Source organism: Nyctereutes procyonoides, unplaced genomic scaffold (genome assembly GCF_905146905.1).
Source record: "Nyctereutes procyonoides isolate TBG_1078 unplaced genomic scaffold, NYPRO_anot_genome, whole genome shotgun sequence".
Classification (NCBI taxonomy): domain Eukaryota; kingdom Metazoa; phylum Chordata; class Mammalia; order Carnivora; family Canidae; genus Nyctereutes; species Nyctereutes procyonoides.
In genome coordinates this window covers 12310221-12336943 of record NW_026575140.1, presented here as the reverse complement: position 1 = coordinate 12336943, position 26723 = coordinate 12310221, and the positions used below count along the sequence as shown (strand labels likewise).

At 52.6% G+C, this 26723-nt stretch overlaps 1 protein-coding gene across 1 annotated transcript in view; it reads right to left on the bottom strand.

Annotated features, from left to right (window-relative positions):
- The window catches only part of VAC14 (VAC14 component of PIKFYVE complex), a 100424-nt gene that overhangs the window by 20886 nt on the left and 52815 nt on the right, over positions 1-26723 (bottom strand). The window contains exon 14 of the mRNA XM_055306050.1: positions 18229-18361. Coding sequence (XP_055162025.1) covers positions 18229-18361 — 133 coding nt within the window. The remainder of the gene's footprint in view (positions 1-18228; positions 18362-26723) is intronic.

Here is a 26723-nt window from a genome sequence, read left to right as displayed (position 1 = left end):
GGTAAGGGCAAGCACCCCCCGCCTTGCCCCATCTCTGCCATTTCCACTTCAGATATGGGGATGACCTTCTGAGAAATAAGGCAAGCAAATAAAATAAGTGCCAGGAGCCAGAGGAGCCCACCCAAGGCGGCTCCATTGTACCTGGGGATGGCCTGGGGACACCCCTTACCCCAAATGTCTTCCTGTTACCGAGTTGTTCTGTTCAGATTTTCTATTACTTCATCCCATTATTCCCAAATGAGTCCTTTGTCCCAGGCCAAGGGATTACTCCCCACTGCTGCTTTTATGACCACAAACTTTTACAGACGGTGAGCATCTCCCTTCCGCGTGCTGTGCACTGAGCCCAGACCTGGAGGCCTCCTTGCAGCTCTGCCTCTCTAATCTTAAAGCCACGCGCCTCACCTGTGTCCAGCAGCCCGCAGTAGTCACTGCACTGAGGCCAGAATGCCTCCCCCAGCAAACTCTTCATTCAAATGGGCTGGCTGTCCTCATGGTTTTGGGTCCTCAGTCATCACAGCGACGAACCTCTATCTCACATTCCCCTGGTGACTTTTCTTTAAGGGATGTAACCTGCCCTGAATGGTTCTGATCAGGGGCTGCCATTTAGCTTTCTGGTGGCAGCCTCAGTCCTCTGCTCTAGGGCACTGGCCCCCCACTTCTCAGTAGGGAGCCATCACCCCCACAGCCCATCAGTGCCCTCACCTACCCACAAGGTCACACAATTACCTTTCAGAAGCAGGAAGGCCCTCCAAGCCAGGAACAGCACCTTACCAAGAGACCCCTAAACCTGGTCACCTGAAGGCCTTATGGGACACCAAGCCCACCCTCAGGCCCACTCCAGGAAGTGGTAATCTGTGTTAACAGGCTTTATAGTCAAGACTGAGAACCACTACCCCCAAACTGCCTTCCCAGAGCTACAGCCACAAGCTCAGTGATACCACTCTCTGTTAGAAATGGGGAGATTAAAAAAAAAAAAAAAGAAATGGGGAGATTTTATTAGCATCCCAAAGGATGCGCAGCCTTGGAGCTTTGGGTAAGGCCGTGGATGCTGTCGTCATGACGTCATGATGTAACCTCACCTCCCCAGAGCCCAGGTCTGGTTTCCCTAAGTTTCTACCCGGGATTTTGCTATTTCTCTGCTGGTCCACCCGAGAGGTCCCCAGCCCACTGTGCACAACCCCGACTTGCTCTGTTTGAACAGAAGGAAAGGAGGGCAAGTCAGGCCAGACTGGTGCTGCACCCTAGCCTCAGGCTGTGGTTTCTCTGGCAGTCATGTGCTGGGGTGTCCCCCAACCTCGGATAACCCCCAGGGAGGAAGCTTAGTTCACCAGCTACTGTGCTGGGCACATGCCACTCCTGCCTTTCTGGCCTTCATATTGTTAGTCTTGAGGGTTTTGTGAAATTTTATAAACTGAGATTGCTGTCTGTAGCTCTTTACAAGTACCTGCTTCCAGGGCATGGAGATAAATGTCAGAAACAGAATGGCAAGTGCAACAGTAATACCCACAGCTGGTCACAGAGCAAGTCTCACAGCAGTCTCATTGCTGAGTCTCTTGGAAAATGGTAAGAAGATCAGAGAAAAAGGGCTGCGCAGAAAAAAGGGCCACAGCAGAGGTGACAGGACAAAGACAGCAAGGACGAGATTCCCTCAGTCCTTGGTGGCAGAGTGAAGTAGCGGGGAGAAGGGGAGGGTTCTCTTATTTGTACCTTCCTTCACCTCCTGCCAGGAAGCTGAAAAAATTCCTCTCGTGATCACTCATTTTCAGGGAGTTTTAAGACGCATGAAATGGGCTTTTCATCTGAATGTTCCTTTCCAGCCCAGGAAATCCGCACAGGATTAAATGAATAGAGCGAGCAAGGGCCCCAGGCGGGAAGCGTCCGTGGAAGTCCCTTTGGGGAAAGTGTCGGCAGGCTTCTGGAGTCCCAGGTCCCAATTACAGACCAGGTCCTGGCGGCAGAGGTGGGCCAGGCGAGTGGCCTGCTGGGGATCGGCCGTCCTGCCCTCCCCCGGCACCCGCCACTGCCATGGAGCAGAGGCCAGGCGGCCACATCCAGAGACAAGCGATGGAGTTGAATACAGCGAGGTGGTGGCCTTGGTAAGGGAGGGTGACCCCGAGCCAGTGTGCATGGAGCTCAGAGGGCAGTGCCCAAGCAGCTCGGCATCATGCGAGGGGGCACGCTCCGCCGAAGGTGTGTGCGGGAGAGAAAGCAGGGCGGGCTGCGGGGCGATCTGAGGCCCGGACCCGCTGCTGGCAAACCACAGCCACAGCCAGAAGCGAACTGGACCAAGCTGTACATTTGTAAGCGCAAGACCAAGTCTTGGAAGGAAATACATGATACTAAAGCGGAGGCTACTCTGGGGGAGGAGGTGGTGGTGAAAGGTCGTCTATGTTTTATGGTGCATCTGCTGCATTGTTTTGATTTTTATCTTACATGGTTTATATTTTTTTAAACAATAGATAAGAAGGAAGTTAGAATGCTATACTTCCGGGGATCGTCTGGACTGTCCTGGAGATTCTCAGGGGAGGAGCAGGGATAGGGTGCAGAGAAGGCGGTGCCTCCTCAGAGGGTGTCCAAGCTCCTGCTCCAGCCGAGAGCTTCTCTCTCCCTGGTGGGGGCTGCTGCAGATTTGCAGATTTAACAATGGAAACATGCATTTTACAAATGAGAGGATCAACAGCCGGGAGATGGTATTTTTAGCTGCTGTGGCTCTTTGCTTCAAAGGCGTAGGTTTCATCTAAAACCAGGCAAACCTCCTACAAAGTCTGCCTGTTTGCAAGGAGTGATTAGCATAATACGAGGAGCAGGAGAAAAGGCCTGGCTCCACTCGGAGGCAGGAGTGCCTACTACAGGGGAGGCTTTCTCCTGAAATAGAATCACGAGGAGAAAGTCTCAATGGAGACGAAGCCCCTGCCTTCAATGAGGAGAGCCGCCCCACACCGATGGCCCAGGCAGGCCGAGGATCGTGGGTGCAAGCAGCACACAGGGTGAGAGGTGCATCCACATGCGATGGCAGCTGGGCGCGGCAGGGCCACCCCCTGGGCTGCTGCTGCTAGTGTCACTAGGGCCCCACGCAACCACCTTCTTCCAGGAGAAGTACAGAGGATCTCGGGGCTGCCTTTCGAGATGCCCCTTCTGAGGGGTAGGGCAGAGCCAAGCCGAGGCTGGAGACAGTGGCGGTGGCGGGGAGCAGTCACGGCAGGAGGGCTCAGGGGATGAAACCACAGGGAGCTGTCCTCCCTGGAGGCTGTGCCAGGGCTCCTGGCCCTTGAGACGCAGCACAGCTGTGGGGGAGCCTCCCATGCCCCTCGGGCACTCATGCCTGTCGGGGGCTGTCCATCCTGCCCTCCTTTCTCTGGTCTCCCCTACTTCTGCCCTGCCATCGTGTTGGCTTGGGGAAGATTGCACATGTGGAGAGGGGCTTTTCTTCAAACACCACAAAATTCAATGAAAGTGTGACCTTCTGAGAACCAGAATGACAGATTCTCATCCGGCAGCCGAGCTAGGGGCAGATAGCGCCCGGGGAAGCTGCTTGGTCACACCAGTCCCTGAGCCCCATCCTGGGGAGAGTGTGACCTTGGGCTGTGGGGCGGGTGGGGGGGTGGGGGGGAGGGGGGCGAGGAGGGCAGGGGGGCGGCTGGGGGCAGAAGTGGCGGTGCTGCTATTTTGGGCACTATTGGCACAAGAGGGAGCAGCCGGTTCTCCACAGCCCCCTCCCCTCGGGGTCCTCATGGCAGGAAGATCACAGGTCTTCCTGCGGAGGGTCAGGGGACCGGGAAATACAGACAGGGCGCACGGCTGAAGCTCTAAGAAACCAATTACCACACTGCTGGGGGGCTGGGGGGAAGCAGAAGGGATGGGACCGGGGCAGCTGCTCAGGCTTCAAGGGCAGGAAGGAAGTGAGGTCATTCTAGGAACCGGCCAACTGTCTGGGCCAGGGGCTACTGACATAGGTGGGCAGGGAGGCTCCTTCAGGAAAGGGGCTCAGCTCACGTGGGAGGAAGAAAAAAGCTGACTCTTCTCTGGAGAAATGACTAGACGAGGCAAGTTGGCTGAATTCACAGGCACCTGGAATTAACTGGCTGAAGGCAGTGTCTTCTGGAGAGTCAAACAAGTTGGGGCAGGGATGTCTGGGGTGCTGAGAAAGTTTTTAAATTTAGTTCAGATTCGCTGCTCAAAGTGCTGGTCCCAGTGACACTGAATCTTCTAGAAAGATGTAGCAGCCAGATCCCTGGTCAAGCAAGCTTCCCGAGCCACTCCAAACTAGTCTTTGGTGTTCTGGGGGGGCGGGGTAATGAGGGAGAGACCTTAAGGTCAGAATTGTAACATACCCCTGAGTATGTCCGCCCCCCCAGCCCCGGGCCACACTTCCCTTCCACTCAAAGGATGTTCTGGAAGCAGGGCAGGCCACTGGGCTCTCGGGGGCCAGCCACCTCAGCGTGGCCTCATGTAGACCCACAATCCTTCCTTGGCTGGGGGAGATGGGGGCTCACTCAGTGCCATCCTGAAGACTCTAGGGGTGGCCACAGATCAGTGGTTTCTCCTCTCAGTTCCTGGGGACACTCATAGCAGGTGGAGAGTTTTCTGAACCTGCTCAGTCCCTTCGGTAGGTCACTGGGTGCCTCAGGGCTGCTCTTGAGGCAGCCAGGAGCCTGGTCGCAGCCATACTCCCAGCTCCCTGCCATGCCGTAGGCAACCCTAATACCTGCCCCCCCAGAGGCTAGTGCCTCTGGGCTTCTAGGCAGACTGCTTGCTACGTCAGAAACCCCTTGTCATCCCCCACCCCCACCCAGGCTCTATCTTTCAGGGCTCAGTTAGATCGCATCTCTTTCTAGAAGCTTTCCTGGACCCCTCCATCGGGGCTGGGCACTTCCCCTGTCCCTGGGAGGGCAGGTATTAGCTCTGTCCACTGTGGTGTCCCTGCCAGTGGGCACTAAGACAGGTCTGCTCAGTGACAAATGGCATTTCCTGGCCGCCCCCTGGGGAGGTGGGGGCAGCGCTGGGGGAAGAGGCTCTTATCTCTCCTCACCAGGGAGGGGCTGAGCGCTTGCTCTAGGCATTTCCATTCTCACAGAGAGGACTCTTGCCTGGCCTGACAGCTGTGGCCTAATTTCCAGGGCTATACCCAGGCTCCTTATTTTAACCCACTTGGTATTTTTCATTCCTGAAGCATGGGGGAGGGGGGGTGGGGGGGATGGAGAGGGATTCGAGAATGGGGGAGGTGTGGACAAATGGAAGAGATGAGCTCAGTGGGGTTGGAGGACTCAGGCATTCTGGGGAGGGAAAGAGCCAAGAAGGAAAGGGATGGGGTGAGGAGGGCCAAACTGATTTTTAAAAAAGAATTTTAAAAAGGAAAAAAAATTCCCAAATCCTACCCCCTTGATTTCCCTCAGTAAGCACTTTCAACAAGGTCACAAATGCACTGGCTCTATAGATTTTTGGCTCCAAACCACATTTCAGGCAGCATTTAAAAGCCAGTTCTTGGCATAGCTTCAGCTGAGCCTGAGGAGAGGAAAAACTAGGGCACTTTTATGCTCCGAGAAAATATCAGATCCAGGTCACAGGTGCCTGGGTCTGGTGAAGCTATGGGGTAACTCCCTAACACAAGCCCAAACCTGAGGACCCCCCCACCCCCACCCCGCCATTTCCTCCAGAGCTCAAATCACAACACCAGGGCACACATTTCTTGGTCACTTGTCACCTGTCTGCCTATGTCCACTACACTGTCCCCTTGGTGAAGGGAGGAATACGCTCTCTGTCTCGCACGTGTGCAAGGCTGGAGGGGGGGCCTGGCATGGTGCAGGCGCTCTAGGAACACTCATGGAAAGGACTTCGTGGGGAATGAATCTTTGACCCTTACGCCCAGCTGGGCTAGCTTGAGCTCGTCCCTCTAACGGTGGCCCAGATCCATCTGAGGCCCTGTCTGCTCAGTGTGTGGGCTGCGCTTGGGCCTACCAAGCCCAGGCTATGGCACGATGGCAGCACGTGGAAACAGTTACTGGAAAAGCCAGAGCCTCAGTTCCTCATGTGTGAAAGAATTCAGTTGACTCTTAAGGTCTCTTCTGGCCACGCTGAACTGAGCCTAGAATCTAGATGGAGACTCTCCTGGTCTCTCTTCAATCAGGGCCTGGAGCCACTATTCTGGGAGCACGCACCACGTGGCCCTGCTGGCAGGTGGTGGGCCTGTGTCTAAACAACAAGGCCACATCCAGCCACACAGCACACAATCTATAGTCTGGTGGGGTGCAGGGTTCAAAAGGAAGGAAGCCACAGAGACAGGATCAGCTGGAGGCTGAATTCCATTCTCTGCCTGCCCTTGTGGTGGTCTCTGGGAAGGTCACAAGTTGCTGGTCACTACACAGCTCTTCCCCTGGACAGATGGAGGATTTGGCTGCTGGGAGAGGGGAGGGGATATGTCCTTTTTCTGCTGTCCCCCAGTAGGCCCTGCTTCACATCCTCCTTCAGTCCACATTTGGACCTAGACCACAGCATGGACACTGGTTGAGTCTCCCTCCCCTACCAGCAGCCTCGGGTTCTGGTTCCCATGAAGAACTGCTTTTCCTCCTGCATCTGCAGGTGGGCACAAGGTCCTGTCCTGGACAATCAGGGCACAGGCATTCTCTGACCACAGTGACAGGCCCAGGAGAGCCAAGCCCAGCACTGCTGCTGAAGGCTGGGGTGCCAAGGGGCAGGAGATAGCCAAGAGCTGTGGGTGGCCATCCTGCCACGGGATTTGCTGACAGAGGAGGAAGAGGAGCCAGCTGTGGAGGGGAGAAGGCAAGACCAAGTCCTGAGGACATGAAGATGGCTCTTGGTACACATGAACCAATCCTTGTCCCTGGCTGCACACCACCTTTCTGTTTTTCAACAGAGAGCCAGTTTTCTGTCACGTGCAGTCCAGAGTCATGACTGGGCAGCACTGCACAGGGCAGGGTCAGGGCAAGGGCAGAGGAAGAGAGAATGGCGGGCTCATGTGTTGGGTTGTTCAATGGCTTGCTCCCTTACTCTTCCTTAGAAAACAAGAAACAGTAGCAGTCAAGCCCAGAACACGGAGGGAGACGTGTGTGCCGCATTGGAGTGAATGAGCGGCTGAAAAGGGGGCGGGTGGGTGTCAGGCCTGGCTCGGCGGCCAGCGACCACCCATGCCCCAGGTCTCCGGGCTCCTGCCTGCACAGAGAAAGGATAGATGCGACTCATCACAATTACTGTCACAGTTGCTGCTGGTACTTACTGCACAGTTGCCAGGTGCCAGACACACTTCTAAACACTTTGTTACGTCATCAAATCCTCCTGAGGATTAGTAGGAGATAACGATGCTCTGCATCTTCCTTTTCCACATTAGAGAACTACTCAGGAAAGCAGATGCACGGGCCCCCCGTGGCTGTGGCTGGTCAGCAAATCCTTCCCTTTCTCAAGGGCACAGTGGCTCCTTTCTTCTGGAGAGCTGTCGCTTCCTATTCCATGCGGATTCTGTTGGGGCTGTCGCTTGTAGCACCCGACCACTGCTGCCCCACCGAGGTGGGCATGTGACCATGCATGAGCCAATGAGACCTTCTTCCCCTCAGCCTACCCTGTAGGGACGTGGTGGCCACATCTCTGCTACTTGAAGAAACCAAGACAACACGGCCGATCTCAAACAAGGGCCAAGAAGGGAGATGGCACCATAGGGAAACACCGAGTTCCCGGATTTTGCTGCTTTCCACCTCTGTCTGGTCATGCTGGCTAGTCAAACTCCCTTGCTCATTTTGGTACCTGTGACCTGGGTTTCTGCCCCCTATCGCTCTGAGTGCCGACCAATACCGTTAGATTAGTGGTTCTCAACTCCAGGCTGCAGCCCACTGCTGGCCTGGCTGCACCAGAAGCCCCTGGGATTCGGCCGGATGGGAGGATGGAGGGGGACTACGACTTTTTGCTTTGACAAAGTACAAGCAGGCTGGACTGGGTGGCCTCCAAGACCCTGTCCAGAGCTAAGAAATGATACCTTTGGGTATTAGGTGGATTATTTTCCAGCTCACTGAGAATGCTTAAGAAACATCAACCAGAAATAGGCAGCTTTATGGTTAGTTTTCATGGGCTCCTAATCCTCTGAAAAAGCACTACAAAATGTAAAAAATGCCGAAGAAAAATGGATCACCTGAACTACATTAAAAATTAGTAACTTCTGTTTAACAAGAGATACTATTAAGAGAATGATGAAGCATGCCACAGTGCAGGAGAAGATAACTGTAGTATACACATCCGAGAAAGATTTGGATCTAGAATATATAAAAAACTTTCACGAATCAATAAGCATCAAAACCCAATGCAGAAATAACCTGAAGAGGCTCATCACAAAAGAGAGTATCCAAAAGGCCAGTAAGCAAAGAGGAGTTCTCCTTAGGCTTCAGCGAAACACAAATTAAAGCCACACGGTGATACCACCACCACACACCTGCCAGAATGGTTAAAAGCAAAGAATAATGACACCAGGCGCTGGTGAGGATGTGAGCCACTGGAGCTCTCATACATGGCTGGGGGCGTGGACACTGATGCAGCCACCTCAGAAATGTCTGAACTGCACGATTCTATTTATATAAAGTTCAAAACCAGGTAAAACAAACCCTATAGCGATAGAGGTCAGGGTAGCAGCTTCTCTGGGGAGGAGGAGAGGGGTCATAACTGGAAGGAAGGAGACACAAAAGGGACCTCTGGGTGCTGGAAATGCTCTACTTCTTGATAGAGTGCTCGTTATGTGGGAGTAGACAATTAGTGAAAAATAAGTGAGCGGTAGTACCCCTATGATTTGTGCATGTTTAGATAGTATGTTGTTCTTCAGTGAAAAATCTACTTTGACAAAGGCATTACAGGCACCCAGGCTGCGTGGGAGGGAGGGAGGGAGGGAGGGCTGCTGCACTGCCCTGGTCAGGAGAAGGGAAGAAGACAGATCTGGGGCACTGATGCAGAGTGGTACATGCTTGAGAAAGGAAGAGGGTTGTGCCAGAGAGATGCCAGAGCAAGCAGTAAACAAGTCAGAAGTCCTGGGCACGGTTTTCTTTGAAGCCACATGAAGGCCATTCTTCCCTCACAGGGAGGGAAATGGAGACGGCAGTCTAGGGCACAGGGGTCCACCCCACGGCATGTGTCTACTGACCACAAGGCTGAGGGTGAAGTGCAAGTGGGAGGAGCGTCATTATGGACTAAGGCAGCAGCAATCTGGGGGTGCACAATAAGGAGGCTGAGATGTCCCCACATTCAGGGAACCCGTCCCATGTGAGAGCTGGAGCCCCCTCTGAGGAAATGGAGAGCATTTTCCCACAGAACACCAAGCACGTGGGAAAGCAGCCTCCGAGAGGAAAGAGAGACAAGGCTCAAAATAAACAGCATGGGATGCTTGGCGGCAGGGGACTGGAAAGAAATGAGGGAAGACTCTGGCGGCACCTGAAATCCATCTCAGCTCAGCTTCAGAGAGAGGCCGATACAGAAGGTGCAAGCAACTGCAATGAGGCAGAGGCAGCACAAATAATCTGGGATAAGGAGGGGGTGAGACAAGTCCTCTTGAGCAAGTCAAAACGGAGATTTAGACCAAGAAAGATACTCATTGTCCAAGTGCCAGGCAGTTCCAATGAGATTATGTCATCTAAATATAGACCGGAAGTAGGCCACGATAATGGACAGCAGGAGGCCGAGGCCCAGAAGGAAGACAGGAAAGGACACCTAGACTCAGCGTTTCACTTCTGTATGGGAGGCGGTAGCTAGCAGGAGGAGCGCCCTCATAGAGGAGGCGGCTGCGGCCACATCAGGATGGGTCTTGGTGGGGATTTTCTGTGGGTTAACAACCCTGGGTGAAAGGGAGACACCACAAGAGAGCACAGCTTAATTTTCATGAGGGCTGAGGAAAAGCAGAGTCCAGAGTGAAAACAGGGCAGTTTTCCCAAATGGCCTCCACCACCCAATCTGTAAGATAGCCAAGACACTCAGCTCTGGGGTCTCTGGACCACTGTACAGCAGCCCCGTGGAGTAGGGAGCATGGAACATGTCCCAGGACTTGGGGTGAGGGCGTTCCTGGAAGGTGAAACTGCAAACTTTTAAAGGAAGTTCCATTATCCACTTTGGATCTCAAGAGCCTCTTCGGTGGGCCATCACAGCCTGGGTTACAAAGTGCCTTTCCCTGTGGATCGTAGGCACTTCACATGGGTTTGTGCTTGCCTCCTGAGGCTGAATTCTGCACAAAGGTTCTCCCAGGTGAGGGCTCTCCCAGGTGAGGGTCCTCATCATATATACTGAGACAGGAACCCTCCTTCTATGTGGAAGGAGAGGCTGGTCTGAATGGCCTTTCAGAAACTACACATGATAGAGACCTCCTCTATATTTTTCGGAAGACAGGGGCATGGTGTGTGTGTGTGTTCTTCAGGGCTACCTGCTAAAGGAAAATGCTGTGGGGAGAGAGGGAAAAACCCACACAGGGGCACCCCAGAAAACCTGAGCTAAAATGACACCATGATAAAAGAAAGAACTTCCTAAGAAGCACTCCACGATGGGTGAACGGGACACACTCTAGAACTGCTGTTCTAGGAGTTCAGAAGCACCTTTAAAACCAAGGACACTTTTTGCCTGTCCTGGCACAGATGCAGCCCTACCCCAAGGAGGCAGGAGGATGGAAGCGGTTTCTAGGGGCCAATTCCTGCCACTGTTTTGTTGAGATACTACATTATGATACTCATCAGCTACTTGCTAATTAACTAAGCTGTCTGACTTACCAAGGTCAAAACTTTGTTAGTTTCTTGGCATCCTTAGGTAAAGTATAAACAGATTCAGAGAGTACTGTCCATTCCATCTGGAAAACCTCTCAAACTTCAGAAGGAAATTCATTATCAAGTTCTCAGCCACTGGCAACAGTTCCTGACAGTCACCCCCGCCCCGCAGGCTGCCTGAGCTACGGGCTGGGGAGCTGAGGCTTCTTAGGTGTGGAGACTACAAGAAAGTGCCTTTAATCTGCAGCTGGAAAGAACTCTGCAGCTGCCAGCACCTGCACGACGGGGAGTCCAAGGGATGGCGTGTGACGGGCACAGATGAGCTTTCCTGCCGGTCCATCCCTGAGTGCTCATCCCCTCTACAGGAGCCTCGAGGTGCGTTGGGGATGCCTGGCTCCGTGGCAGGAGGGCTGCTTGGGTCACCCCTACCACCACCCCCCAACAAGTTCATCTGTGACCTCTAACCTCCCACAAGCTCTGCTAAAGCGAGCGGACCCTTGGCCTTCTTCCAGGCCTCTGTCACGGGGATCCATGAGGAGCCTTGAAACACGGAGATGCTTTCTTCTGAAGCTCCTCAGACCTCAGCGCCTACTGAGCCGGGCTCCCTCTGGCCAGCACTTCCTCTCCTCCTCCCTCCCCCAGTAGGACCTAATTAATCCCAGCCTTGCCTAACAAGGCCCACCACATGTGGTTCCCATTTTCCAGAAGGAAATACGCCCTTCTTACAGGGAGCGCCAGTGTGTGTAACAGTGGGCCCTACAGGGACAGCGTGGAGACTGCCCGGAGGACGCAGAGCAAAGCCACTGGCCCGCCTCCAGGTCTTCAGTCCTCCCGGGCACTTTTGGGTCACAGATGGTCTTGTGAGGTGCTGGGATGTGGCACCTCTCCATGGGCTAGGAGACTACAGAAACAGATCAGGTTGGGCTCTCTGGGCTGCCGGAATTTTGCCCTTCCCAAGGACATCTTTGTATTTTACCTTCGAGGGCAGACTCTTCTCTCACTCTTGCCTGGCCTGTCAGATCATCCCTGCCAGTCACGTTCTCTCAGCATTGTTTCCAGTTAGATCAAAGCCAAGAGCTGGTTGTGCAAAACAGCTTCTGCCACACACTCCCTTTGCTGTCCTGCATCTCCACAAAAGCACCCCAGCCCCCTGGTCTCTGGGGAAAGGATGACTGTGGAAACCTTCAGAAGATTCATACAGGACCTGGGCAGACTTAAAGTCAGTAAGAAGAGAAGCTTCTGAGAGGTTAGAAATTCCTTGGAAGAATTCCTCCAACCCTCTTCAATGTCCCTTCTCTTTCCCCTCAGCTGGGGACCCAATCAATATGGCTTCAAACTAATAAAAGATCCAAACCCACCTGTATTCTGGGTAGGTGCATCAGGGTCCCTTCCAGCATACATACAGACTTTGGTTGGCGCATGTTCGTCAAGGAAATTTATTTGTATTTGGAGCCAAAGAACACATCCCATTAAAGGGGAGCATGAAAGAAAGCGAGTAGGGCCTCTTAGAAGTTCTCTCCTGAGGGTTGGGGGCCAGAGGCAAAGTGTACTTTTCTAAAATGCCATTTGAGCCAGGGATCTGGGTCTTGCCACTTAACTTGGATTCATCTTGCATTAGCATCAGCATAGTGGACTTTGGGGGGCCCGGCTAGTGCCCCCCTGGCATGTCAAGTGGCACATATGAACAATGTAAGAGGGGTACACAATGCCAATAAGCTCCAGAGGCTGGAAAGGTCTGGGAGGATGCACAGTGAGAAGGGGAGCTGAGTGCGGGAGGGTCAGCCAGAGTGGGCTGCCCTAGCCACAGTGGTGACGCGGCCCCAGCCGACGGCCTGTCTCACAGGTGGACCATATGAGGACAGCAAAGTGGAATTTCCCCATTATGGCATGAAATAGAGTTTCTTCTCTTGAGGCCCTCCCCCTGATGCAATTAAATACAACTCCAGTTTCTAGTGGCTTCCTAGGCCCTAGCTCCCCTGCCCCACCACCTACCTCAGCAGCCAATCGAACTCCTCCTTCCTCCCCCACCAAACACAGGGCTTTTATGCAAACCTGGGGGGGGGGGATGCAGTGGGGGGGTGAGTAGGGCAAGGGCAGGAGGATTAGGGTTACACTTTAGGGACTGTGAGCATCTGCTGAATTGGAAAGGCTGTCATGCCCTTGTGTATTAGAGGTGAGGGGGCACCAGAATGAACCAGAAACCTTATCTCAGGGCTTCTCTGGGCTCGGGTCTCATGGAAGAAGACCCACGCCTGGCCCCTGCTCTCCCACTTGGGCTCCCAGCCCAACCTCTTCAAACACTCTCAGCTTAGGGGCACCCGTGTCCTCGGGATGGGTGCTCAGGGCCTCATCCACCATCAGCTGGGCTGGTTGGGGTTGGAGCCTTCGAGTTCACAGCAGGCACTTGTTAAAAAGAAAGCATTCTCTCTCTGGCAAGTCCTCTCTGCGAGGCAGCAGGGAGGAAGAGGAGGAGGGGAAGCACAGTTGGTTAAGCCAAAGGACGGCTGGCCAGAGGGCCATCTTGGCGGGCAGAGTGGAGCGTCCTGAGACTCACTCACTTCCCAGCACAGAAGCAGGCCTTGTAAGGATCACAGCTGTTGGATCACGCTGCAGTTCATATCAGTTTATCAAACAGGCTGCGTTTTCTCCCTCCTCTCCCTTTCTACTGAGTATAAGTGGCCTGGTTCATGGGAAAACAAGCCCTGCGCTTGTTCTGCTGCATTGGCATGGAGGGTGGGAAGAGGCCGGAGGAGGGAAATGTACACCAACACCTACTTGGGACAGAGTTGTTTTAATGGGGCTGGGGCCGGGCCGCTGGTGGGAGCCCGTGGTGCTGGGGCTGTAGGCCGGGCGCGCCCAGGCCAGCTCTCGGCACGGAAGGTTTAATTATTTCATCCTCTCTGGAGTCTGGTTTCCCGTCCTCACAGACCACCATGGGAGGCAGAGGCCGTGTCATGAGGCGGAACAAGAACTCTCTTTTGTCAAGCTGTGCCGAGCTCAACGATGAGCATGGTCTTACGTAACCCTCTCTGCAAAACGACGACGAGGCAGGCATGACTATAGAAACAGCCAGCCAAATGGCCAAAACTGGAGGAATTGGGATTCGAACCCAAGTCTCTTTGACCTCAGAAGTTCCAATCTTAATCTGGATCCTGCAGATCTGTGGCAGGCCCATCTGCCCCATTTCCATGGAGTCCAGGAAAGGGGGAGAAGAGTGGGCAGGGCTGGGGGGGTGTCCGAGCCCCTCTGGTGCCTCTACCCCAAGACCCCTTCCTTCCCATGTGGGCACAGCCTCAACTGCAGCTAAGAGAGGGCCTGGGCCAGAGTACATCTCAGCAAGGCTAGATGAGATGAGGCTTTGGAGCTACCCACTCCCCAAAATACACATGCGACTAAACTGTTATGTCCACTAGATAACAAGGCCACACAGACACAGAGGAGGTCCAACCCGCCCAGGGGCCTGGTGGGAGTTCGGGGGCCCTATTCCCACCCCCCCCACGGAGGTGCAGCCTGGGAAAGCTGCATGGGGGAGAGGAAACACTCCAGGGTCCTGAGGGAAATCATGCATCTTCCTCAACGCCAAGACGCCCACCAGATGTTTGTCTTTAACTCTGGCCGCTTTTGTCCTCTGGACGGCAACCACTCCTGCTCCCTGAGCTAAACGCACTACTGGAGAAACAGTGGCTTTTCACTCGTCGCCAGAGGAATCTCTTTCTCTCTCTGCGGAACACCTGAAGGGGAGGGTTAAATCGCTCTGTGTTTCTGATCAGCAGTCTGCACGGACCATTATTATGCTTCTCTTTAAAGCCATCAGCAAAAAATAAGGAAATGAAACGAGAAGCAGACAGGTGGGCTGATACTCCCGACGGCTGGTTCCCAGCAAACTTCGCTGAGGGGCCTCACCCCCCCTGTCTGATCACAGGAAGGAGGAGGAGAGCACATCTTCAAGGCCTCCTCCATGTCTGTCACTGTGTGTTGTGTGCCCCAGGAGCCTAGGCTGGTGGGCTGGGACCGCAACCAGGCTGGTCAGCAGTGGCCTGGCACGCTGGCTTAACAGGCAGCCAGCCCGCAGAGCCAGTGCTGCCCAGAGGAAGCAGGTGCTGCTGCTGCTTCCAGGTGGATGGCAGGCTGGACAAATGACGCAGATGCCTGGGAGGGACAAGTGTGAGGGGCCCAGCCACAAGGTTCATTCCATCCCAGCCCACTGGGTTCCTGTGCCAGTGCCAAAGGCCAGGAGACCGCTGGCATGTGGTGTAGCAGTGAGGCACAGCCTGGAGGTCAGGTTTGCTGCCTGAGGTCCCACTGTGGTCCCTGAGGGATGTGAGCCCCAGAACAGGGAGTGATCGCCAGAATCTAAATCCCCAGAAGGGTGAGGGAAGACCCCACAGGCCCAGAGGACCCTCGGACCCTCTGAAGAGCTGGGCTCCAGGTGGTCCTGGGCCACATGCTGTGCAGGGCCCCTCAAGGCATCTGGCCTCTGAATCTCACAGAAAGGATAAAGCAGTGGGTGAGGAATTAGCAGTGGGCAAGGGTCTGCGCTCAGCTCCCAGCACACCTGGCAGGCATGTGGCTTCGTCTCATTTCCCTTCTACAAAATGAGGATTCTGGTCAGCCCAGGACACCGAGAAGACATGAGACAAAGCAAGTAAAGTCTCACTACCCTGGAGGCTGTAATGGGAACACAGCAGTGGCCACTGGGCCACTGGCTTCACGGAGCCCTTGGGTCCCTGAGGGGGTGCAGAGAACACCCACGCATGCCCCTGATGCCCACACTTCTGCTTGACGGAGACTGGGGAGGCTGTTGACTGCTCTGAGCTCTCTCTCCCCAGGCCCCTGATGGGGCATGTGACGCTGCTGGAGGATGGAAAAACCCATTATGGTCCAGTTCTCCAGAGGGGAACTAGTTGTAAATGCCTTCTTCAAAGGCCTCTCTCTCCACTGGATCCCAAAAGGCTTCCAGGCAAGGAGGGCTCATCAAGAGAAGTGACATGTCTGCAATTTGGAAAACCATATAAACTGCCACTCATGTGGGGACAGACCACTGCTCTCCTGGTGGTGGTGGGGGGTCTCCTATACCACTTCTAATCCCCACTCTAGTCCCAATGACTGTCCAACTTGGTGGGAAGTAAAACTAGAAATCTTCCTTGTCTGGCCAATCAGGGTTAAGAATCCATTTCTGTCCCTGTGTAACTGCAGTTCTCACCTGGGATGATTTTGCTCCCCAGGGGGCATCTGGCAATGCTGGAAAACATTTCTGACAGTCCCAGCGGGGAGGGCAGGGGTGCCTCCTGACATCAGTGGGTGGGGGCCAGGGGTGCTGTTCCCCCGGGACGGGCACATGGGATGGTCCCACCCACCAAGGACTACCCAGCTCCAATGCCAACAGTGTTGAGCTTGAGAACTCCTGCTCTATGTGACCCCAGAAATGCAAGAGGGCTGTGACAGCCTCCTACCATCACAGGGACCCCTTGTGGTGGTCTGGACCATTAGAAGCCCGTTCCTCCCAAGGGGCAAAAACTCGGTGGTCCTATTTGTTCTTCTGGCCAAGCAGATCTGTCTCCTCCTACAACTCAGTCCTTTGGTTTATGCCCTCAACTCCACTCTCAGCTCTGGAGCTAGAGCCCTGGCAGGCAGTGGTAGATGAAGGGGCCAGGGGCTGCTCACTCCATTTCCTTCCTTCAGTTCGCCTTTATGGCTGGGCAGGTTCCTGGCATGGCTCCTGGCAGACCCCTGTGGGCCTCATCTCCCCTCACTGTCTCCTGCCACTCCCTTTTGCTTCTTCCCACCTCTTGGGCCCTTTTTCTCAGCCTCTGTTCTTGGTTTCCTCTTCTTTTACACACTGGAGCTCCCTAGGGCTCTGCTTCAGGCCCCTCCTCTTCCGCCTCTGCCCCTATTACCACTGACTGTTCTTATTCCCTAAGAATGAAAGCTCCACAAGGACAGAGCCATCAAGAGCTGTTCTTGGCAGAGTCAGTACTCAGTAATCCTATCTGCTGAATGAATGAGACATAAATGAAGGAAGAACTATGCTATCCTTTTCCACATTTATAACTAGGGCATAGGTCCCTCTTTTGAGGGTCCAGGATAGCAACCTGCTTCTTCATCTCTCCTTTGATGTCACCAGAGCAAACTGAAACTGAAACTCAAAAGTCCACCCTCCCTCCTCCTCTAGAGCTCCCATCGCAGGGACTGCCACCACCATCCACCCCGTGCTCACACCAGAGTCCTGCGTGTCATTCCAACAGCTTGTCTTCTCAGGCCCTCAGGTAATCGATCATTAATCAGTGATATTTCTTACAAATTACCCAATACTGCTGCTTCTTCCCATCCCCCTACCAAGCAGCTACCACCTCCCACTTGGACAACAGCCTCCCAACTGGTCTCCCACACATCCACTTTGCTCTTTCCACTCACCCCTTCTTCTCAGCAGCACAGTAATCTTTAAAAATCTTGTCTCACTGTCCCCCCCATCTAAGCCCTTTCAGTGGCTCCCCCCGGCCTCTGGGTGAGGCCTCCACCCTTGGTGTGGCCAGCAAAGGTGGGTCTCTCTCCCCTTTACCCTCTGAATCACAGCAAGATGAACTCTCCATGTTCTTTGCTAACTGTACAGGCTGGACCCTCTGCCAGCAATCCTCCTTCAACCCCTAGAGCCCGCAGATAGCCTTGGGAATCCTCCCAACTCCATGGGCCACACTGGTCTAGTCAGTTCCCCAAGCATCCCGGCCAGCTTTGGTACCCCAACACATTAGAAGTGCTTATTTCACACTTCGGGCAGTGACTAACAGTCACTAACTAATAGTCACCCTCAGTGACTAACGGGCAGCCAGGGCTGAGAACTACTGTCATAGAGCATTAGAGGCCACTCAGACTATTTGCCAAAACTCTTCTGCCTGGCTTTATTGGGGAGCCTGAAGAAATCTGTGCCCCATCTAGATTTTGGTGACCTGAGGGGCACTCTTCAGTGACCCCGGCTCCACGGAGCTAAGGAGGAGGCAAAGGGCCAGACCTGGCCATACTGCTGGTGATGGGAGTTCTAGAGGCCAATAGGGGATGGGGCCCTGGGACTGACTGTCCGGGCCAGGCTCACATGACTCAAGATCCCAGCTCTGCCAGAGCAACTGTTACCACCAACTCTGGCCAAACCCCGTGCTGGCTGGGCACCTGAGCACAGCGCCGTTTCGTGTTCCATCTGGCTCACCTACTTTCTTCCCCAAAGATTCCAACAAGGGCGTGCTGAGAGGACATTTAACCTCAAGGGAAAACAGTGTCTCGACAAACAAAAAATTAACTCATTAGTTTGAGAAACGGAGACATTGGCCTCTCTGGTGTTGGCAGCACCAGCAACCTAGTGTGAAGGGGGGTTCTGTTTCTTTAAGAATAAATGCAAAGGAAAAAGAGGGGAGAGAAGTGGAAGAGAAAATGGTTGCTTGGACCCCTTGCACAGTGTAAAGTGAAAAAGCGTGGCTGTGTGAGGAAGAGAAGGTGCGCCGCGCCTGACCTGATGATGAAAGCGCCTCTGGCCTCCAGGAGCTTGCGTTCACTGCTGAACCTCTTGAGAAGGTTGATCATGAACTTATAAAAGTAGGAGTTCATGGTGGGGGTGGAAGGAGAACATTCTAAGCCTTTGGTACCTGCAGAGAAAGGGACAGAGCTGAGACTTAGTCCATGGTCACAGGGTGTTGGAACCCCAAAGAACATACACAATTATAAATGCCAGAAAGGTGGTGGCGGCGGGTCTGTGTATAACAAGGTGAGGGAAAAATCTTCAATTCAGGGCCTCAGGTCAATGGCAAAAAAAAGCCAGACTATACAAGTACGTACAAACAAATACAACTGCTTACTGCACAAATACCCACGAACCCATCCAACTCTCCAGCCATCCCCCTATTACTTAGTGAACGCCTCCTATCTGTGAGACCCGCTGCTATGTGCTATGAATTTTTTATAAAACAAACCTGGACCTAGTATCCCAGTAAATAAAATACACTTGGGCTTCATTTTGGCTGGTTAAGAACAGATGACAAGTCAAAGAGAAGTGAGGGGTGAACACCACCTTGACAGTCAACAACACACACTCTTTTCCCAGCGGTGCTCAAGGACAAGGCAACTGTGCACACACCTGCTAGATTAAAGACAGCTCACACTGACGAAATGGTACCAAGGGCTTTAAGCTTCACTCAATGTTTTAAAATCAGACCTTCTTTAGGCAAAGGTGCTCTTTTATTATTTTTTAAGCTTTTATTTATTTATTCATGAGAGACAGAGGCAGAGACAGAGGCAGAGGGAGAAGAAGCAGGCTCCCTGCAGGGAGCCTGATACAGGACTCAATCCAGGACCCCAGGATCACGCCCTAGGACAGGACCACTGAGCCACCCAGGCGTCCCAAAGGTGCTCTTTTAGACTAGTACTCTAAAGACTTTGAAAGCCCAGAGTTGGCTTTAGAACCAGAAGCACTTTCAGGGTGTCCCCTGATATGCACCCCAGCTGAAAATACCCTGAAGGCCAGATACAGTCTCCCTCCTAAGCTCACCCCAGCACATGCTCCCCTCCGCAAGGTACCAGCTACGGAGGTGACAAGAGCAGGCTGTCAGAATGCTTGGTTGATCCCCATGCGATCTCCTAGTCTTTTCCTAGTCACACAAGCTGACCTCAATAGCACTGCTGGAAAGAGGAATCCTTACTCCCTCTGCCTAAGGCACTAATAGGGCATTAACACACACACACACACACACACACACCAGCTTAAAATATAATTCACATATAAAGTTCACCCTTTTAAACTGTACAATTCAGTGGCTTCTAGTATATTCATAAAATTGTGCATTGGGGGACCTGGATGGCTCAGTGTTTGAGCACCTACCTTTGGCTCTGGTCATGATCCCAGGGTCCTGGGATCGAGTCCTGCGTCAGGCTCCCTGTAGGGAGCCTGCCTCTCTTTCTGCCTCTCGTGAAAAAATAAATAAAAATCTTTTTAAAATTGTTCATTGATCACCACTAATTCCAGAACAGACCCAGTAAGAAACATTGTACGCATTAGCTGCCACTCCCCATTCTTTTCTCCACCGGCTCCTGTCAATCATTAATCTATTTTCTGTCTGTGGATTTGCGTATTCTGGAAGTTTTGTGTTAACGTGGCTTCTTTCACCTAGCATATTTTCAAGGTTCATTTATTTCATCTATGTTGTAGTGTGTATCCATTCTGTATGCATTTTTGTGGTTGAATAATACTCCACTGTATGGACATACCATATTTTATCCATGTAACAGTCGCTGGATGTTTGGTTGTTTCCACTTTTTTGGCTATTAAGAATAATGCTGCAGGGTGCCTGGCTGGCTCAGTCAGTAGAGCACGTGACTTTTAATCTTGGGGTGGTGAGTCTGAGCTCCATGCTGGGTGTAGAGCTTACTTAATTAAAAGAAAAAAAAAAGAATAATGCTGCTGTGTTCATATGTAAGTTTTTGTGTGAACATGTTTTCATTTCTTTTGGCTATATACCCTGAAGTGCAATTTCTGAATCAGATGGTTATTCTATGTGCAACTTTTGAGCAACTGCCAGATTGTTTTACATGATGGTTACGCCATTTTACATTCCCATCAGCAGTGTATGAGATTCCAATTTTTGCATGTTCTTGCCAACACTTGTTATTACTTGTCTTTTGATTAGAGCCATTCTTGTGAATGGGAAGTGGTATCTCATTGTGGGTTTGATTTCCATTTTCCTGATGACTAATGACATCTTTTTATGTGCTTACTGGCTATCTGTAGATCTTTGGATAAACGTCTATTCAAGTCCTTTGCCCATTTTAAGATTGGGTCATTTGCCTTTTTATTGCTGAGTTTTAAGAGTCTTCCTAGATACAAGTCTCTTATCAAATATATGATTTGCAGATATTTTCCCCCATTCTTTGGGTTGTTTTTACTTTCCTGATGGTGTCTTCCTTTGAAGCACAGAATTTTAAATTCTCATAAAGTCCAATTTATCCATATATTTTTGGTTGCTTGTGCTTTTGGTGCCTTATCTAAGAAACTATTACCTATTCCAAGGTCATAAAGACTTCCTGATACACTTCCTTCTAAGAGCTGTGTTTTTTTTCTTTTTCTTTAAATTTAGCTCTTATATTTACGTCTTTGATCTATTTTAATTTTTGTTTATGGTATAAGGAAGGAGTCTAAATTCTTTTGCATGTGGATAGATATTTAATTGTCCCACCATAACATGATATCTGCTTTCTTTTCACTTTATAGATGCTTTGTTTTTTATTACTTTTACAAGAAGTTTTTTAAAAATTATTTATTTATTTAAGTAATCTCTATCCCCAATGTGGGGCTCATTCATGACCCTGAAGTCAAGAGCCAGCCAGGTGTCTTGATGCTTTGTTTTCTACATTGTATTTTTTTCTAGCTTTGCTAACATTGACATATAACATTATGTAACTTTAAGGTATACAATGTGTTGATTTCATACATGGACATATTGCAAAATGATTACCACAGTGCTGTGGAGTCAGCCAATACCTCCATCACCTCACATAATTATCATTTGTTTTTCTATGGTGAGAACATTTATGATCTACTCTCTCAGCAACTTCCAAGTATATACTATAGTATCATTAACTGTAATCACCGTCCTGTATATTAGATGCCCAAAACTTATCAAACTCTAACTGGAAGTTTGTACCCTCTGACCAGCATCTCCCCAACATGGTATCTTAATAGGCAACCAAGAGCTACAACTTACCAGGGACTGAACTATGTCTAAAACCTTCATGCATAGTATCTAATTTAATCCTCAAAATAATCCTTGAAAATATGTGCTATTACTATTCTCATCATATGCATGGAGAAGCTGTGGATTATCCAAAGTCACAGAGCTGATGAGTGGTGGTGTCTGAGTCCATGCAGCTGGTCTCAGAGCCCACATTCTCAGCAGCTCCAGCATGCTGCCCATTACCCGGGCACTGGTGCTTGGGGAGGTTTGCGGTTAGCAGGTTAGCAGGTGGTATGTTCCTAAACAAGAGGCAGAAGACTGAAATTAAGGCCTTGCCAAGACTGAGGACAGATAGTGACACTGTCAGACACTGTGGGGGAAGTACTTGGCTGCAGCCCTCTGGGAACACAGGGCGGACACTGGGGAAAGCACAGCGGCCCACACAGACATTGCTTTCCAGGCTGGCCTCTCTCTCTGGCCCTAAAGCCCCAACTTCTGCCCCAGACCAGGGAGAGGGTGGTCACACACCTGCATAAAAGAGGGAACCAAGGGGTGCCTGAGTCGGTTGAACGTCTGTTTGCCTTCAGCTCAGGTCACAGTGCCACGGTCCTGGGATCAAGCCCTGCATCAGGCTTGCTGCTCAGCAGGGAGTCTGCTTCTCTCACTCTGTGCACATACTAGCTTTCTTTCTCTCTCTCAAATAAATAAAATCTTAAAAACCAAACTAAACCAAACCAGAGAACTAAACTCGGCTGTGGGAGGGGCTATTCGCTCCCAGAAGCATCAGGTCCAAGCACACAACACGAATGTTCAGAACCATCCATGGTACTAGAAACAAGGCCTACAGAGGAACCCCACTAGCTGACTCTGTTAGATGCCAGTGGCCAAAAGCAGCGGTAAAACCCTCCTTTCAGGAGTTTTGCTTAGCTCAGACTTCTCTGATGTCCTTGCAAGGTCCTTACGGGGGTGTGGCTGGGAATGGGAAAAGGTGCCTTTCTGCTTTGCTTTTCCCAGCTGTGCATTATTCTATGAGGATTCCTTACCAGGAGCCTACCTTCAAATTACTGTTCTTTCTCCTGAGAACCTCCTAGACAGCCCCTGTGAACTGAACTTCTTGATGTTTGCAGTGTGTTTTTCTGGGTCCCTGCCCAGAACAGCCTGGCCTGGGAGGTCCTGAGTGGCTCTGGAATGGCAAACAGTCTCTGCTCCCTGGCCCAGAGGGGCTGTTTGCAGAATCAAGTGTCACATTCTTACAGATCGAGTTACCCCTGGCTGCAGATACAGCTGCTAAAGCCCCTCCTCCCTGTCCCCACACTGCCCCTGTGGTGGCCTGGCTGCACACCACCAACACTGGTGGTGGTGTGGACTGGAACCTTCTCTGGGACACTCATATGTGATGGCTCCTGAGTCCCTGTCCCCTTCTTGCCAACCTACATCATTTCCAGGTTGAGGGCCATTTAGGTTCCAAAGTATTCCAAAGGACAAAGAGACCCAAATAGGGAGTGACCATAAAGAAATCTTCCACGATGTGGGGCCACAGTCTCCATTCTCTGGGGGCTGGGTTATCTCGGGCAGGTAGAAACATTGAGCACAGTGTTTAAGAGCAAAGCTAGGGAGTCCATCATATCTGGTTCAGATCAGATATTTACCTATTATTGGCTGTGCAACTTTGGGCAAGTCTCAAAGTTGGCTCTCTCTTTGGGCCAGGGAGCAGAGACTGTTTGCCATTCCAGAGCCCTAAGCCTCAATTTCTTTCCCTGTAAGGTAGGGCCAATGAGAGCCTCTATTCTTTCATTAAATTTTTTTTTTTCATTAAGTAATCTTTATGCCCAGGGTGGGGCTCAAACTCACGAGATCAAGAGTCCTGTGCTCCACAGACTGAGCCAGCTAGGCACCCCCAAAAAGAGTCCCTTTAAATGAGACAAAAAATTTAATGCCCTGGGCCTGAGGCCTGCCACACAGTCCATTTCAGTGAATTGGGGCTGCTGCTGTTGCAAACATGTCGGAACTCTGAGCACTGCAAGGGGCAGACTGTTCCCATCTCTCAGTGTTGGAATACATGACTGAGGGCTGGGGGACAGTCTGGAAAGTCTGAGTGAAGAGATTTCAGACCTGGGACAACTTTACAGTCAGTGCCTTGCTGGGAGGCAGGGAGGCTGCAAGGGGAAGACTGAATCACCTGTAACTCCCCTGAGTGCCAGCCCAGCATTTGGGGAGGGAGCTGTGCCCACCTCTCGGCTGACAGCTGGCCCAAGATGGTGGAAGAGAAGGCTTGGGGCTGTTCTGAAGACAGCCTGGTCTTCTTAGCCATAGCCCCCTCTGGGCCACAGGATTAAGTCTCAATGTCCGGGCCCCCATGGCAACCCCTGGAGCTGAGGCCCCTAGTGAGAGGGAGGAGGAGGGCAGAATGACATCTGGGAGAAGCCATGGCAAATGACTCACATTCTCACAGTGCAGTGGTTGCTGGGAAAGCTTTCATAGCTCAGCCCTCCCAGTGCTCCTGTTTAAAGACTACAAAGAGCAGGAGGCTGGGTACAGAGTGGGGGCCGGGCCCCTGCTGGAGAGTCAGAGCCGGCTTATGGGAGTGTCAGGGAGTTACTGGGGCCTGCAGCTGTTGGGCAGAGACTTTTGTCCCTCAGGCTCCCACCCACCAGAATGGGCTCTCTTCGAGGAGGAGCCTCTGCAGGACTGGCCTGGGAGCTTGGAAAGCTCACTGCAAGGCCAGCCCGACTGTATAGAGATGACAGGTCTGGGCAGGAGAGGCAACCCTTCCCAGGTGGTCTGGCCAGCTTGGTGCTCACCATGCACAAGGTGAGGGCCTCCTTGGTCTCTCCTAGCCTCCTGTTCCCGCTGGTTCCTCAGCCACTTTTCTGACTGACCAGCTTCTGCAGGCCCAGCTGGCTTGAGACAGAACCTGAGAGATGCTCTTGGGCAGGGCTGCAGGCACAGAAGGGAGATGAGGTGGAGAGACAAGTAAACTCACGCCAGGAAGTGTTACTACATGGAATGACAGGCCTCTCTCAGCTGAACTAATTTCTGCCCAACCGCAGCCCACTCTTCCCCGTGGAGGGTACACAGCGCCTCATTGGCTACTGCTGCCTGCCTTTGGCTCACCTCACCCTCGACAGCAGGGCAGGGAATTGGCCTCTTTTCTCAATAGCTCTGCTAAGAGCCAGCTCTGCTTGTGGGGCCCTGGGCTAGGTGCTGCTGGCCCTTTAGGAAGGGGGCAGAGCCTGGCCAGAAGCCCAGCACCCAGTTCCCGGCAGGCCATCCAACACTGTGTCCTGAGGAGGTGCTGGGATGCCAGGGCCAGGAGACTTTTGCTTGGGTGGCACTGCCAACAGCCTTCCAGGCCCACCAAAGAGAGGTCTGAGCTATTCTGGCTGGGGCCCAGGAAGTGGGGTAGTTGGGAACCACCTGGCCTTGGGTCTCAATAGAGTCATACTCTTCAAGGGAACAGGAGAGTGGGGTTTCCATTCCCTGATCCTGCCTAAGACCAGCCCCTCGGCTGAATGCTGCCTGCTTTGCATTTCTGATTTGGAGAAGTTTGGAGAAGTGGGCTCTGGCAGGAAGTTCACGTGACTGCTGGCTAGCCCAGGGGCAGACAGATGCTGTCGGGAGCGCTCTGTGTACAAAAGCAGGCTGGTGGGGTGGGCGGCCAGGGAGCCAGCCGTGCAGATGTTGCTAAGTGAAACCTGATGTGGCGACATGAGAATCTGCAGAACGTCTCACAAACAACCTTCCCTGGGATGTTTTAGATTGAGTTTTGTGGCTATGACGTGAAGGAGCCTCACATGTCAGGATAAAAATAGCTCTGGCCTCAATAGGCAAAGCAAGCTACAGTTCAACAAAACCAGATGTGAAGGCCTCCGTGGCCCAGCTCAGACCCGGCGTGGTCCCTGCTCAGCTCCCCACCCTCTTGCTCCTGTCTCCCCCGTGGGTTGGGGCCCATGTGCCCGGCCAGCCCCTCGGATGGGCATCTGGCTCTGCCACCCAGAGAATGTGGAGGAAAAGGCTGGGAGACCGGGGCAGATCCAGGCCCCTGGCTGACTGGCAAGGCAGGGTTGAGGAAGTGACACCTTCTCTGGGGCTGGTTCCTGTGTGTGAAGCTCACAGAGAAACAGAGCCTAGCACAGTGCCTGGTACAGGGATTGCATCGAGGAGGGGCTGTGTGACTGGGAGGCTAGCACAGAACCCAGGGACACAGGTAGGGAAGGGGCAGCTTCCCCTACTGGATCAAGGGGCCGGAGGGAGGCCAAGGACTCTGGTGCAGCGGGGTCTCAGGAGACACGGAGTCTGCTGAATCGGAGAGCCCAGACCTCACAGCCGCAGGGAAAAGAGAGTGGTGAAGATGTAGCAACGGCACCCTTGGGACTTGATCCAAGAGGCAGTCATTTTCTTTGCTGCGAGCCGGCCCAGCTGAGGCTTGGGAGCCCTCCACCCCGGGCAGTGACCCAAATCCAGGAGGCTTTCCAGCTGCCTGCCTCAGAGAAAGAGATAAGCTAATGGGCCACAGCAGGACCCAGAAGGAGCTTCCAGCTGACAGGGCAGTAGAGAGGGGCTGCGTCAGGGAAGACTGCTGCTGAGAGGGGCCGGGCCAAGAGCAGCACTGGAGAGACACAGGAGGCAGGAGCCTCAGGGCCATCGCTGAGACCGGGCCTGGGATGCAGAGGGCTACTGGCTCTCCACCTGGGGACAAGCAAAGACCTGGGTGGTGGTGCTGACACAGCACTGATGATGGGGTGGCCAGCTCTGGTGCCCCTTCTTTCCATCGTTGTAATGACTCTGAAATTACCCCGACTGGACGCCTGACTCTGGGCATCCAGGGATGAATACAGCCTAGATCCTTCTGACCCTGGCACCCATGCTGTCTGAAAGAGTATGTAGGAAGAAGGCCTTTTAAGATTCCAAGAGCAATGGAGAAGGCTTTTGGGGCTAGGAAGTAGGTCTGGTGTGGCTGGAAGAAGTGGAGGCACTAGTAGGCATGAGTTGCTGAGGTGGACAAGGCCAAAATAGGGTCCCTGATGTCACTATGCAGAGAAGGGAGATCTTCAAGGGTGGCCCGCCACCCCAAAGGAGAAGCCTGGACTGCTGGCCTGGCCACCACTGCTCGACTCCCCCTCCTTGGGTGGTAGAAGCTTCCAGTCCTGGGCAAGTGCTTTTGTCCTCTAAGCATGGGGTAAAGAGAGCAGACTTTCAGGCTGGGCTCCTGGGTCAGCACCAGCACCTACTGCACTCTTGTGTCAGGTAAGAATGACAATAGCGCTTCCTCTCACAGTTGTTG